This window comes from Styela clava, chromosome 14 (genome assembly GCF_964204865.1).
Source record: "Styela clava chromosome 14, kaStyClav1.hap1.2, whole genome shotgun sequence".
NCBI lineage: Eukaryota > Metazoa > Chordata > Ascidiacea > Stolidobranchia > Styelidae > Styela > Styela clava.
The window spans coordinates 12,585,153-12,601,787 of NC_135263.1; the positions used below are offsets into that span (position 1 = coordinate 12,585,153).

Consider the following 16,635-nt stretch of genomic DNA (forward strand, 5'->3'; position numbering starts at 1 on the left):
CAATGTGAAGCAATAACAGTGGTATGTGGTTATTTTAATTAAGAAAACGATATTAATTTCAAGAATTCAAACCAAGCCATAGCCTGAAAATTCGACTGGTAACTTTGTAAATACCATCTCGTCTGCACTGTAACATTATCGCCTACAGTGTGCATGGGCTAAAAATTCAAATGAGAATATAGGATACAATAGCTCGTTATAGTTCATTCTTCTACTTTATCCTCTTTCAATGTTCTAGAATAGAGATTATATTAATCAAATTATTTTCACTTTTAATGATAGTAGAATATTCAAATGACGGATGTAACCTCTTTGTTTCTGGGTGAAATTATTTAAATTTGTACGCTGATTTAAAAGGAATTTATTTGTTATTAGCTTCGATATATTTTATTTGACGGATACAAAGGCACTTTTGGCCAACCCCCAATACCAAAGAAGTAAGTTTGAAAGGACAAATTCGGCCAAGTATTCGAATGATAATGCTTTCTGTCATTGTTAAACATGAATGCAATACATCATGTCGATTCCTCTGATTTTCGCAGTGTTATTTTCATTAAAGATCCACTATCAAACTGTGGAGTGTCGTCTTAAGGCCGGGTAACATTTAAGTGACAGCCCCACAAATAAAGGAAGTGTTTTAAAAAGCTTTTCTTTCTTGGAGCAACAACGTTGTGGTTTGCGGTTAGTTTTTTATATGCAAAATTTCAAACGGAACGTGCATTGTATGAGATAATCCTTTTCAACTTGTCTATGAAAGATCTTTTCCGTAGATTAAAACAATTTGATTTGATATCATACATCCTTTTTAAAATAATATATTCAAATTTCAAATATGGCTTTTGCAGACAATGTCGTCTTTGTGAATAAAACAGGGAAATGATTATGATTGGATACATTATCCAAGTATCCGGCTACACAATACTATCGGAAATTCTGTCCCAATAAGAAAATAATTCTCAATTTACGTGCAATCGAGTATGGTTCATTGATGGAACTCACCATCTGCTAAAGGTTTAATAGTTTTGAGCTTTAGAGTTGTAGGTATACAGTGCTTTGATTTTGATCAAATCCGAAGAATACCTCATTCAAAAAACATAATTTTTTCAGTAAGAGAGGTTTAAAGAATTTAGTTTGAAAATTTATTTAAAACGGAAAATTCAAAAAGAGCACGTTCGGTTTATTCTAAACCTATAATATATCTACATGTATGTACAATGGTGCTGATGCCCAAGAAAGCGATTCAAAATATCTAAAAATTGACATGCGGGAATTCCAAAATGCTTGAATACTCGAATTTTAACATCCCCAATTGACTCTAAATTTGTATATTTACACATTGACTTTAGACTCCTAAGTTCTCAGAAAAATAAGCTGATAGACCGTGTGAACAAAGAAATCTCGATGCTACGAGCAATTTTGCGAAATATTAACCTGACATTGGATGAAACAATTTTATCCATCTCGATTCAAAAAAAGAAACGCTTAGGTTTCATTGATAAAGGGCTGAGTACTGATAATAAATATCATTATCAACATGAAATTGCTGTATTACTTGGAAAAATATTATATCAATTCTTTCATATAGAAATTGAGATCCTGTTTTTTCAAAATACTTCAACTATGAATGAGCTCATGCTCATAAATTTCGCAGAAATCAATTCAGGTTTTAAAAAGGGAATCAACGGTCTTGTGTATTATATTGTCTTTGCTGTTTTTATGGCCGAGCTAGTATACTCCTCTCGATCTGCATGTGATTTAAAGTCATTTTTTGAGGAGTGTCTAGACGTTTTCGCCCTCATTGCACCTGTTAGGCTCTTCTTGGAAGCCAAAGCTAATAACTCTGTGGGGAAAGTTTCCAAAGTCAGATGTTGTTTTATACATCGTCAGTTTCTTATCTTTGACCTAAATGTTATCCCTTTTCCGTTACATACTTTCATCATTCTCCCATTTTGTTAACTTTTTAAGTGTTACATTAGATTTTTTGGTCTCGTAGAAGGTGGTTTTGGTGCCCAAAACTGATATTGTCCTGTCATTTTAGATATTGAAAATAAAAAATAACTGCTACAAATAAAATTAAATTTCTAGAATTAACAAAGTAAATTCACTCTACAGAGTAGACATGAGAGATGGGAAAATCGAATGATAGTGTTGCTAGAAAAATTGGACAGATTTGACGTTGCGAATATTTATATGTATTCAAATAAATTTTAAATATGGCCACAATGGAGAATCAGCCTGAAAATGTCCCTGCACTCCCTGCTATATGGTATAATAATATTCGAGGGATATAAAACAATAAAGAGATAGGTTAATTTCCTTCAAATGTCTCAACAACTTTTGCATGAGTCGCATAGCTAAATGGCCACCCACCCACATCCATAAGAAGCTCTACAATGAAAATATTTTAATTAAACCTTGCGATTATTATTTCTTCCTCTTGATAAATCCCCACACACTTTATCACCTGGCATCTGTTAGTTCATCATGCATTGTAATACAATTGGTAAATCTACCTAGTATCGTTGACGGTTTAAAAACAGGATCCAGCAGTATAGTAGTTTCAAACATACCAGCTTCAAAAGTTGAAAATACGAGTTTCCTGTTATCTTCATTCAATTTATAGCGGAAATTCTGCGAATATATAAGATTGACTTATCTGAATATTTCTTTTTGATTAATAAAGTACATTCAGTATATAGTAAAGAAAAAATACATAATAATATAATATCACAGAAAAGTGTGGAAATGGGTTTGCTCGTTCCATAATTCACATTCACTTCCATAATACCATGGCATGACAAATCGGCATGAAGCCTTTCTTGTTCGACATTGTTCACCCATTTTATGGCAGTCGGGGTGGGTTTATGCGTGTGTGGATGCAGTGGTATTCAAATTACAAAACATCCAATCTGTACTATATTGATGATTGTAAGAGCAGCTATTACAAACCAGCATTACTTAGGCAAAATATCTCCTCCTGATGATTCTTATTACGTATTGTTTAGTATGCGTAATCATACGTGGAGGGGACATCATTCAGTTAGGGCTATACCGTCAGTGATACGAAACAAGGAAATACTTCAGCAAAAGTTTATAATTAAGCGCAATATTTTCAAGGTATGATGAATTCGCTACGTATACAGGGTCTCGTGGCCTATATGAAGTCACAAAGAAAATAAAAAAGTATTAGTAATATTACTTAATTGTGACTAACCCTGTCAATATACACACTCGATTGACTACTAACTCGGGAAGAATTTTTTTTTTTGGAAAAGTTCTTGCCTTGGGGAAATAATTCTATAGGTGTAGTACTGCAATTGGCATGCAGAAATACACGACACATTACAGTTATACTAATGATGTTCACAATTCGAAGATATTACGGAGCATATTCGATTGTTCATCACAATTAAAAGTGTCACTATTGTTTAAGTTTGGTTGCTTCAAATAAATATTTGGACATTTTCGCTATAAGTCTCAGCCAATAGAACGTAATAAACAGATTGCTGCAAGGGACGTTATAGTTACCACTCGTCAATCCAATTTTCAATCCATGTTAATAAATAACTCACATATATATGTCCAATTTTTATTCATTGGGTAAAGCAATGGCCTTCGTTCACCACAAAACAGAAAAGGGCTCGCAAACCAGATTTTTAATACACAGTAACCACGTGACCTACAATGAAATGAATGTTAGATGATCGTTCTGGAACTTATGATTGAATTCGCGAATAAGAAACTTTGTTTTTTATGTCAGTGAGATGAGACCAATTGTGCTAACAAAATGAGGCCAATGCACGAAAAAATTAATAATGAAAATTTATAACCAAAATTCTTATGTCGTTTTTTTAACAAATTTCGACACAAAAATAGCTCACCTATTATCTAATTTATCGCATTAAACTAAGATGAATTAACTTTGTACGAAGGGTAAACAGGTCAATACGAGATTAATACTAATAAATAACCTCCGTCTAGTTATCATCAGCCCTATTACTTTTAAAGTAACGCTATGCGGTCTGAATCACCAATGTGAGGTGTATATACCATAGTCCACCAGTCCGGGGGCTGCGCAAACGGAAATGCACGTGCATGATTCAGGGACGACCGAGAATGTATGTTCATCTTAGCTTTGTCATATACCGACAGATTTATAAACTCTGTTTGTTGTTTTATGACTGTCATTATGTTATGTATTATCATTGCAAAAATTGAAAGGGCAACTGGTCATATGCCAGTAAAATATATTCCTGCTATGGATCGTGGAAATTTCAAGTTGACTATATAATTCCTATTATTTTATATTCTCAATTCATTTTATTTGTTCGCGTGTATCACAAAAATATATTTCGTGTTTATCTCTCATAAGAGTTGCCTGTGACGTTATCGATGAGGTGACGGCCTTGCAAAGGAATTGTGGCTTCATTTACATTTGTTGAGATTTGCTAGCAGCCCTGTGATATATATCCAAAAAAAAAACTCTCAATTGTGAAGCGACCCACACCTTTTTGACTGAAGTTTGCATAAATTGAAACATCACACACGCAGACCCGACCCCAATGAGCAAATATTATCATATTATACATGGTTTTTAAATTCGGTTTTGAAGTAGTTACTTTCAAGTGAAGGTTTCACCCCTAATTTCGTGCGAATCTGAGACTTGGCACAATGTTTGTAATCGCCCAAGCGCAGTCGGGACATTAAAGGACGCTGCGGAGCGTGATATGTATCGTTTTCTAGGTGCAAAACTATGTTTTTGTTTCGATATTGAATACATTTAAAAAAATTCAAACATTTTACTATACAATCTACGCCGTTTTAGATGGAATACCTGTCCACATCAGCGATTTTGAGTATAATTGAGACTCACAGGCTGGTAGCCACATTTTATTCACATACCATATATGACAAAGCTACAGTTCCTATATCCAATGTAAAATAGAATCATTGAGATTGTTCATTTGTGGCATATAAGATAATATATACATCTGATCGTATATACTACTAATATGTTGCAAATATTCAATATGGACGGCAGTAACAAATACATTGTCAAAAAACAGGTTAAAAAAGTTCATTGACAAAACGTTCATTATCATACTCATACAATATGATGATAGCCACAGAATTGTTTGCATTTGCCACGAGTTTTCCACTCAATTTGATAAGCATTGCTACTAACAGATTCGTGATATCAATACAAAAATTGAGTAATAAAACATATGTAATAATGAGAAATTTGGCGCTCAATCTATTCTAAGCATATTATTATATTCCAACAATATATTTGACTCATGTTTGGCCCATACTTGACACTGACCAGAATCTGATTAAGAATTATCATAATTACTTGAAAGTAGTTTACAAACTTGAAACCGAAATAGTTGACATAAGTAACAGTTCGATGATGATGAATACTCGTCTCTTTTGAAGTTGAACACATAAATGATCTCGAGACAAGCCCCCATAACCCCTTTTTACATATTTCATGCATAACTTCACTCACACCCAGAACCCCATCCCCTCTGATCCCAATTTTACCCCAACCGCAAACTTTTGAGACTATAACCTTTAATTTGAACCTATTATTTTCTGACCTCTTTCACCCATACCTACCCCAGAAAACTTTTTAGTGCTAGCTGTTCAAATGAAGTTTTTCTTTCTTGTTTTAAATTGCAGTTGAACTTGAGTAATTTCAACAAAATATATTTTTTTCTTTCAAAATTTCTGAAAACTTTCTGAAAAGCACAATAAGTATAAAAAAACAACATTTTCTTAACAAGAAAAATTTATCATAAATTCTTGTAAACTTTCTGTATTTTGCTATTAGTCATTACCAAAACGCGTATATTCATTTTCAAAACAATTGAATCCCCACTTAGGGTTAAAATAGCCCCTAAATATGAAAGCGATGGCATGTGGATCCCATTTTCAACGCTGCATTACACACAGTGCTTAGATAATAGCCGGGTTGGCTTATAAAGTAACGTTTTAACTTTCACGTGTAAATATACATTACATGTTCGAGTTTGATTCTTCGCGATAGTTACTTTTTGAACACATCCCAGATCAAGATATTCCAGCGTTATCGACGAGGAAAATTAATGATAGAAATAGCTTGTCATACGCTACTAGATAATATGATATCTTGCCTCTGAAACAACAAGAGGACCTGGCATACCACAAGGGTTAGGCCTAGATGCTAACTATTTATTATATATATATATATATATATATACGACACCTCGTACAAAATGCCGACGATGAATATATTTAACAACAAAAAGTGAAACGAAAGCCGTATTCGTATAAGATTTACCAATGATTTACCAACCATGTAGTTTTATCTTAGAGTCAAATCAAATTTTGTAGACTGTTAGTGAACCGAAAATGTTTACATACGCCAGATTACATAATTACATATATTATTGTTTACTGCTGTTGCAAATGCAAATGAGTACCGGTTCATCAAATCGGTAGGTATATGTTTTATTAAGATTGCTAAAATAGCGTAACCGTTACGCAAAAGACAAAAGTTCAAAAAATAAATTTGGACGTCTCGGAATATCCTATGCCATATTTATACTTGTCCACGAGTTCTGCTGAATACTTCGAACTGATGTAAAAGTACTCTGACATACCCGTAAATGCAAGTATATTTTTTCCTTTTTTTAATATATGCATATAAGGTGGTAAATCTTCCCCTTTTGTTTTCATTTGGACCTCCAGGAAAAGAAACCACTGGTTTTCTTTACGCAATTCAGTGGGCGACTGAGTTCCTGAATTGCAGGTTGGCTGCATTATGCAGAAAGAGTTTGGTAATTCCCACTATCGTTTCCTTCTCGGTTTCGCTTGGTTATTAAGACAACTTTTAGCTTAAGGGGGGCGTTTGTGATTTTGCACCTACTGACCTTGTTTGGGCAACACGTGTGGCGTTTTTTTATTTTGTTAGGAGTGTGTCTTCCAGGTGTTTTTACGTCAAACGACTGTTATTTTATGTATATTGACGTATTTACATATTTTGTTTGGGAAGTTCATGGGAGGATAATATTTGATGACAAGTGAAATTTTGCAAGAACAAATTTTCAGCAATTCACGTACGCTCTGTTGCTATAGTTTCAACAAACGGCCTGTTTTTATGATACCTGATTGAGATTTAAACTACCCTATTGCACACACTATATTGTTGAATATTGTTACGTTTGTTATAAGCTTTCATCAAAATCAAAGTTATTGTCTTGTCAGTAACTTTATATAACGTTATATTATAATCATTAGTTTGGTACCATTGCTTATATATGTTGGCAACTGTTAGGTCAAGCTTCTTTATCAAGTTCAATTCTCTGGAAAACTTTAAAAGGCGAAATACAAATACAAAATGCAAAATTTTCAAATACACAAATTTTCAGTTGTCGATACATTCTTAGCCGTGCTCAGATGCTTGCATTCATTTGTTGTCTTTAATTCAAAGTGACCTAATATATTAGTTCATTGTATATAAGTGAGTTATCTATTAGCATGGGTTAAATCTCTAAATAAGTTTTTTTGCCGGCGGTTCTAAAGCCTGGTTTGGGGCAATATTTCGGTCCAACTACAATCATAATTAATTCGAAAAAAACTCTCTATATGGTCACTCACAACCAGTATACATATAAAAAACAAACAAAGTTCCTGCGTTTTCTACAGTAATTCAATTCGGCTCGTTTGAATATTCTATTATCCTTTCAATATTCTGCGTTGCCGGGATAATACGATTACGAAAACTGAGTTAATTTTTTTTTTCAATTTTCATGATCCGAACTTCTGTGAAATGAATTTTTCAGTTTTACTCTTATACCAACGCACGAAAATGATACTGTTTACTTTCCCTTGCACTTTAATCAAACATTATTAAACGAAAATTCTTTTTGACAAATTCGTGAATGATAATATGGCAATTTTGGTTTGAATTTATCGGAAAATAGTTACGTTCAAAATAAATGGCCACGTCCTGTTACATAATGTTTACAAACTGGATCGATCGGGGCAAAGCAGACTAATTTAAACGCATTAGCTAATTGAAAATATGCCTTTTCCTGATAAAAATTGATATAATATATTTCTATTATCAGTCAAGACCCTAAATGAATGCATATAATACCTTGCCGTTTTATTAGTAGAAGGGTTGAAGCCAAATAACATGAAAAATTTATGGCAGGGGGTAGCATGCAAAATTAATATTACTTATATATATAATACCTATAATGTCATTGCCAGCGTCGCGACCTTATGACACAATACGCGAGGTGAATAAAGTAATAATCGACTCGGCAAAGTAAGCGCTTCGTATTGATATTGTAATTTGAATTATACCTTTGTTTGTTATTCCGTTTATTCGTGTTTTATCTCGCCTGCAAATTTCCACGGTTTAAAACTGTGGATGGCTCCTATAAGCAGACTCGATTATTCAGACCCAAACCCCGTTGAAATCACAAATAAAAAACATGTAAAAATAGTAATTTTTTTTTTTTGAAGACTCTTAGGCTAGCACTGTAGTTCAATAAATCGGATATACTTATAATGTGATCATTTTTGACTGTTTAATATTACACTCAGTTTTAAAATTTAGATTGGAATGAGTAAAAACTTTTCCTATATTTATTTCAAACTCATTCAAAATGAAAAGACCCCAATATTCAATATGACTCGGCATTCCAATGGTTGATTTTGTGTCTGAACCTAGAAAAACATTAAGAAATAAGAGCTAGTCTTTTTTTATTCGTCAAGAGGTGCTCTCACTCGTCTTGTGACTTGGTAGGTCAGTGCGCATACACATTACCTTGTCTGTGTCTCATCGGTCAACTTTGACCTGTGACTATTGACCTTGACCTTGGCTAGTTTGGTTTTAGATGTGTTTGGGAAAAGTTGCCTTTCCTTGTGTTGCCCAATTTGTATATTTAACTTAGTGTTCAATTAAAAAAAAATGCTGTTTCGTGTTATTTGCTATGATGTGGTCCCAGAACAATGTATCGTAATGCAATTTCAATGTTTTCCGTCGTTTTTATGAATCTGCCGACTACTATTAAATATATTTAATAGTGAAATCATGGTAAATTTACAATACAAGTAATGAAAATTGGCTGAAAGGTCAATTAGGAATGGATATGTTTTGCCTATAATAGGAAAGAAAATGTATAGAATCCTTCGGAAGAAGAGCGATACAAACTCAAATAAAACTGTTTAGCTTTGAAGACCAAAATACACTTTTCCGGATGTGGGATATTAAGCTGCTATATTTAGAGGCCAAGAAAATAAAAAAACGTTGCAAATTTATTTTGATACTCTTCCATGTGGAAGTTAAAATGATACTTATCTTGCATATGAGGATTCTTAGTACCGGTAAAACATCCGAAACTATCAAATATAGTTCAATAACAACAACAAGCATCATTGATTTACTATATTTAGTTCACACAAACATATCCTATATAAAACACAAGGTTTGGTGAAATTTGAATTTGAGATTCATCATCCCATTCCGTCGCAATTGTATTCATCCTGTAAGACCGGATTTTGATTTCATCATGTTAGGAAAAAAGAACGGTAATTAAACAGAAATTTATAGTAATTGTCGTCACTGATGAGTATAAATACAATAGACATATTTATTCGTTATTGGAATAACGCGTGCAATATGAAATCACAATCGCTTCACTATGGTTTATAGCAGGATAATATCCGTCGGATTCGTTTGGGCTTTTTCATCAAAATCATCTAATACAAAATCCTATTTGATTTGTTTTGATTTTATTTATTTATCTGCCCCCTATGTTCACTTTCATTTTACTTTTGATTAATGGCTCTTCGTGTAAAGAACAGGGACAGAAAAGTTCGATTTTTTGTTCACATCTGTTGAGTTTACTCCATTTGCGCCCTTTGTTGTATAATTTTAGAATGCTTGTTACTTACTATTCGTCTATCCGATGTCGATGATTTGGTCACTTATTCAATAGTGTGGTACCAATGTATCAAATGTTGTTCAAATGTTGCCTTTACCAAAATCATACAATGAGATAGCTGTGCCGGAATATACAGATCATAATGTAACTGTTATAAATACGCTTGTAATATTCAAGAGATGTGAGCAATTGCTTTCAGCCTGTATAAGAACTGAAGAAAAATCTTATGTCTTAGGTCCAGTATGCATTTTCAATAATGCAATCACTTTATGCTTATTGTTGTTCGTTCCAAAGTATATTATATTTGGGAAATTCCATTACTGAATTTTATATTTTGATTTGTAATGATAACATGCGCGTAATTGTGTGTAACTCGTTTCTATTTTAGAACATAGTGTATCGGAAATAATAAAATAAATATGCCTGTGGCAATTTGGAATTTTCGTTTCAAATTTTTGCTGAGAAACAACATTAAATTTAGTTTGAGATGACAAAAGCAAATAGTGCGTTTTCAAAACAGGAAGGCCGGGAAATTTTCTTTCTGCCTTTTTATGAGGATGACACCTACCTTAGATATATATTCTCTGCTTTAGGCTTTCAAATTTGCATTGGTAATCCAAAACCATTGGCGAATCACCAGATCTTTTTCACACTTACATCCCAATTCTCAGCTTTTACAACATTTGATACCTATTATATGTAAAACAGGCATTTATGTTGCTGACAAATAATAAAAATAGAAAAAATAACTCGAATAGGGTAATATTACGTGTCTATCGATTCTCTTAGTCTAAAGTCTAAACACTTTCAATCATGTCTGTATACCTCTGAAAAAGGAGCGATCATCATCGCTATTGTTTTGATGAGCCAATCAGACGACAGAATGATATACATTCACCTATTGTGCAATGTCTAACAGTTGAAAAATCAAATATTCCACTGGCAATTTCATGATTTGATTAAAGTCTTCTTAGTTTGATTATGATAACATAAAAGCTTCTTAGTAACCTTGTTTTATATGGCAACACTCTTAAAATGAAACGATTTACCAATAGCTATATTTATGAAGTATTTAAACTTGGTCCAATTGTGTTGGAGTGAGAGCCAATTCAGTTTACAAGTTTATGACCCAGATTAAGTTACGCGTGCGATACATTAACTCGAAAAAGCTAGTCAATTTACTAAACACGTTCACTTATGTAATCAAGCAAGTTTAGAGTTAACCTATGCTAGGGTCAAGACGGTGAATGTCGTTAATAATCGTCAATGGCAATGAAACCGAATGCGTCGGACGTCGCGATTCGTCAAAATTACGCTAATGATATGTAGTTGTACGATCTGTGTAGAACGTTCGTGCGTCCAATGATATTATCTCCATTCCGCTACTTTAAACAGACGCATAGACGCAAATCGAGGTTCCGTTTTATATTGGGTTGCGTAACTTGTGTTTTCAGTTATTTTGAGGAATTAGTTTGTTTTAAATGTTTTTAGATATAATTATAGGTAAAATCGTTTTATATTGAGCTTGTGGTAAGATAATTTGCATCGAACAAAGTTAAATATTGAGCAAAATTGAATTGTTGTGTTTGCAATTGCCAATCCCGTGTTTCAATCAATCTCTTCTTTAAGACTATTTTTCGTCTGTGCAACGAACCGATTTGAATTGCGAATTGTTGCTGCTTTCATGTTATTCTAATCAGACATTGTATAAGAGGAAAAGTGGGCGGAGTTTTCATGTTCGGTTGGAAAATTCTGGTTAAATAAATCCATACGGTTGTGTGGTATTTAATAAGTAAAAAAGACCAGTTTTGACGAAACATCCCAGTTATTAAAATTTCCCCCTATGTTGATTTATTTCGATTCTAAATTCGAATAGATGCATATTTATTAGACGCATTAGTTAGTATACTTTATGAGATTCACTTTGTATTTTTCATTTTATGAAAGTCCCTCTACTTAGAGTCTACTATATTCCATGATAAATTTAGTACCTGTTTCAGTAGCCGCATACAGCCTTCGGCTCCTACTTATGGTAGTTTCTGTATTCTGTATATGGTATTGTCTGTATGTATTTTGGTATAAGTGTTATAATACGATACATCAGAATTTTCTATTAGGCCTTTGCCTGTGTTACGTGACATGAATGGAACTTTAAGGCATAATGAATACACTATTTTATCCTTAAATAATGGTATTTTTACGATATTATCAATATAATCAACAGAGTTTATAAATTTAGAAGCTTTAAAAGAAGCTGATATGTCCTCGGATGAAAATTATGATGAAGCAAATAATTGTTCAAGAGATACACCCAATACACCAAGTTCTCAGGAGAACATTCTGTCAAATCAGGAGGTATGTTTCCAGGTATTATCACATGAGAATACAAATTTTTCTTTTCTTTATATTTTTCTGGTATTCAAAAATTGTGATATTGTTTAGTATTAGCTCTTCAGCCTCGAACCTAAATGATTGTAACTAATATGTAGGCTTGAAGTAGGACTGGAAGTTATATGAAATATTCAATTAATACGTTGGTGGGCAATATGTTCAACGAATACGATTACATCTATTGATGCCTTTAACAAAGTACTGCTTTTCCTGTATTAAATTGAACTAGGAAACCAGCGGAATTACCTTTATCTTGTATGCTGAAATTATGTTGAATGACATTATCCCGATTTTTTTCTCTCTATTATACCAAGAAATTATAAAAAGTTAATCGTACTTATGATATTCCATTTTCTCATAGTTGCGTACTATAAGTCACACGTTCATATTGGCATTCTTTTTTGTCTGAGTATGTATTCATGGCAGGGCCTTATCTTTCGTTTCTCATTCTCGGTTTTCCCTGACCTTATAATAAACTGGGCTGGAAGTGCAAGTGAGAATGATTTTGATAGTTTCTTGTTCATTCTGACGAATTTTGCGGTTAATCAAATCATTTATATATTTGAAAGTTATATTCAAAACAATGGTACAAATTAGCCTATTGTCGGCATGAATCATACTCACGTATTTTACTTGAATGCTATACCATCCTTTACACGTTCAAAGGGCTCCTGTGACGACCGTCTACCGCCACCACCTCCACTGAGACCGGATAATGAAATACAGGCGAAAACAGATATGCTCTGCGGCAAAAGTGATGCCTTCAACGCGGCAGATACTGACTCGAGTCCTCGGTCATCATTAGGCAATGACGCAATTGATAATCCCACACACGAATTCAGTCGAACAGATCAAAATTTTGAAAACGAAGAAAATACATTATTTAAACCTTTTACGAATTTCCATAATATGAAGAAACACTCCCACGATAGCGTGGAGGTCCCTGAACCAAGATCCAGTCCAGACTACTTGAACTATCTTAGAAATTTCATATCGAAAACTATGCAAAATAATAATGGTAGTGGAGATGTCAATGGAAATGTGTTCAGTCATTTACATTCTAAAAATGACGTAAGAAAAGAGAAACAGGACGGAGAGGTTCTCACAGATAAACATATGCGCACTATGTGGCAAAATATGATGATAAATCCATTTCAACTTATGGCCAAACTTATTATTGATTCTCGAAACAAAGCACAAAAAGAGAACGAAAAAGTTGAAAAAATGGAGAACGAAACTGATGTCTCGAAAGGAGATTCTTTTCCGACGAAAATGCCTCCAACTCTGGCTGCGATTAGAAATCATATTTTGAACAAAAAAGTCGTGTCTTCAGACACCGGTAATGTGGATTACGATACAAAGTCCGATGCCTCACGTAATACCTACTCCGTGTCGGGACGAAATCCAGCACCAATCGAGGAACCACGGGGGGATTGTAAAACTAACTTACAAGCCAGTCAGATACATTCTGAGGTACACAAGAACTTGCCGCACTCGACAAATGTCGATGCTGGTTTTCAAGCTTTTGTAAAGTCCAAGGAAGCATTCATGGAAAACAGTAAATCATCAAACAATTACATGGGTTCAAGAACACCACCTGAAAGTAATATAGAAATTTGGAAAAAAATGAGAGATCACCATTTTTCATTAGGATATTCGCAAATCCCGACTTTGCCATGGTCTACCCTGAATTGTGAAATGCAAAAACAGCCAATACCACCTACAACCCAAGGTTCTGGAGATTTACATGAAGTTAGTTCATACCCGCATATGCCAGTCTCTTTCCCTAGTTATGAAAGGCGAGAGAGTGACCACAACAAAGAACATGATGTTGCTTCTTCACCAAAAGCATTGAACTTAGCAATGAGACCGGGAGATTTACCAAAGGAGCAAAGTGACAAATATCCAAATTCTAAGGAACGTTCCGTTTCATCTACGTCCTTGATGGAAAAATGGCCGACAAGTATTCCTGGTCCATCGGAAAACATCTCTAGTCAAGGTATAAACCAGATTGTTCGTCGTCACGAAATATCGCATATTGTTCCACCTTCTCACCATTCATTCCCGATTCCACTTGGTACTCTTCACGAATATCAAAATATTTCACAGCCCTCTTTTTACAGTCCATGGGCGATGATATATCCCCCAATTTATCCGTCTCTGGATCCATTAGCGTCAAATCCTCTTCTTCAAGCAGTTCATCCTAACTTGTCAATGCCGTTCGGAAATCAATCAATGCCAAGTCGTAGAAATAGAACATCACCCTTGTCGCCTTCTCGACCATCGTCTGATCCAAGTTTTATGTCTGGAAATAGAAAATCTTCTTCGTCTCGTGCAAAGGTGAATTCTAATAATCCTATCGACAGTCTCCATGCTGCAATTGTGCGCGAAGCTAAAGAAATGAACAAAGGAATGGATCCTGAAAACATGTACATTGAATGCCCTATATGTCATAAGAAAATCAAACGACTTTATCATTTTCAGAGGCATATGCGTATCCACAGCGGTGATAAAAGTCACACTTGTCCGTTTTGTCCTTACAAATCAGTGAGAAAGGATAACCTTAAAAGTCACATGAAAACGCACGAGAAAGGTAAATATGATGCTACCAAACGAGTCCAAAGTCGACGAGACCTTGCATCTGGACCTAAGTTTCCATCGAGGCCGGAGTATCGTCCCACAAGCAATCCAAATTTTTCATCTCACACTAGTTTGCGATCTCCGTCTAATTCTGTTTCATCCACCTCGAGCGGGAGTTCTTCTCAGTTCTTTTCTTTCCAGAGGCGTCATACAAGTACTGGACCGACCACCCCTCCAATTTCAGGCGATATTCCTAGGTATACTTTGAATACACCAAAGTCTGATTTGGGATTGATGTCTCCAAAATTCAGTGACAATTTTGGTCATCCTGCGGTAGGGCTTCCGTACAACGGTTATCCGACTATTCCTCCATTTCTACGTTTCCGACCGCAAGGAGAAATGACTGGCACTACGCAACCGTCTCCGGGATGCATTACAGAAATAGAAGATCATAGAAAATCCCTGTCACCGCCTACTAAAGTTACATCAAAAGCAAGCAACAATATACTACTAACACCAGGAGAACAAGTAAGAGACAAGGTGATCGAACCGGTGAAAAAAGACCACGAACCTTTTATCTCACCGCGAAAGCGCATTTCCGAATCTAACACTGAGGACGAAACTAAGCGTTACAAGATGGGTTCATCCAGTCTATCATTCCTGGAAAAAGACTTGCTTTTGGCAAACATTAATAATAGCAATAACTTCGACACAAATTCATCTCAATTGTCTACACCAATAAATCTGAAAAATCACCTTGAAAAATCTAATAATTCTCCAAAGGATGGAAACTCTTCGTTAAAAGAAGATTTGTCTGGCGATGAAGTGAGAACTCAAATTAATCAAGAGACAGATAACAGGTAATGAATTTATCATTGTTGTTTGGTGATTATTTTGACCTGGAAACAACATTCAATCGATTCAATTTCTTGATTTAGCAATAGTTTAATCTTCCATTTGGTCTTCACGAATTAGTATGCCAGTGTGTCAACTGTATCAATTACGTTTATCAATCATTGTGTTTAGAGCCCATATTACAAGCACCAAAAAGGAGATTATTAATTGTGAAAACGACAAATGGATGATGAATGGAATGGCATATCCACACAACATTTGTGAAACCGAAAAACTTCAGAAAATTGTTAATCCGAGAATATCTGTTGATGAACAAAACGGGGATTTTGAGCAACGACGTCAGTTTTTACACTTGGCGAGTATGTTCGGTAAGTCACGTTTAATTCGGTCTCAAATTATATCTTAAATCCACTACCTTAGCACCTTCGAACCAGGCAATATTTGTACTCATGCCACGAAAGCAGACCAGATACCGGATAAATAAAATATAGGAAAATTTGGAACTTTGAGAACATTTCTCACTAGACGAATTTAATTCTAGAGTTTATTATATTGAATGAATATGTTCCTTTGTTGGTAAATTTGAAAACATTAAGACAAAACACCCAAGTTTGTTTGCTTGCATTTTGCCAATCAAAGACAAAAAAATGTATTGCAAATTAGGTCAACATTATCATTTATTTTAACAGTATGGACAGATGTTTTTGAACTATTTTGATTATTTCGTCTTGATTCTCTATTGAGGATAAATACCACTCATATGACAAGTAATAATCACCTGTAAAACTGTGAATACAAATTAATTATACATTTGAAGAATTGCACAATAGTTAATTTGGAGTTTAACTCAATAATTGTGAGATGTTAC

The 16,635-nt window shown here is 34.3% G+C and overlaps 1 protein-coding gene across 2 annotated transcripts in view; it reads left to right on the top strand.

Annotated features, from left to right (window-relative positions):
- Positions 1-16,635, top strand: part of LOC120341096 (uncharacterized) — a 48,733-nt gene that overhangs the window by 6,362 nt on the left and 25,736 nt on the right. Inside the window, exons 2-4 of one of the 2 annotated variants that reach the window (XM_039409531.2) lie at positions 12,181-12,308; positions 12,999-15,772; positions 15,939-16,135. In XM_039409531.2, coding sequence (XP_039265465.2) covers positions 12,181-12,308; positions 12,999-15,772; positions 15,939-16,135 — 3,099 coding nt within the window. The remainder of the gene's footprint in view (positions 1-12,180; positions 12,309-12,998; positions 15,773-15,938; positions 16,136-16,635) is intronic. The other variant, XM_039409532.2, reaches the window with a different exon arrangement.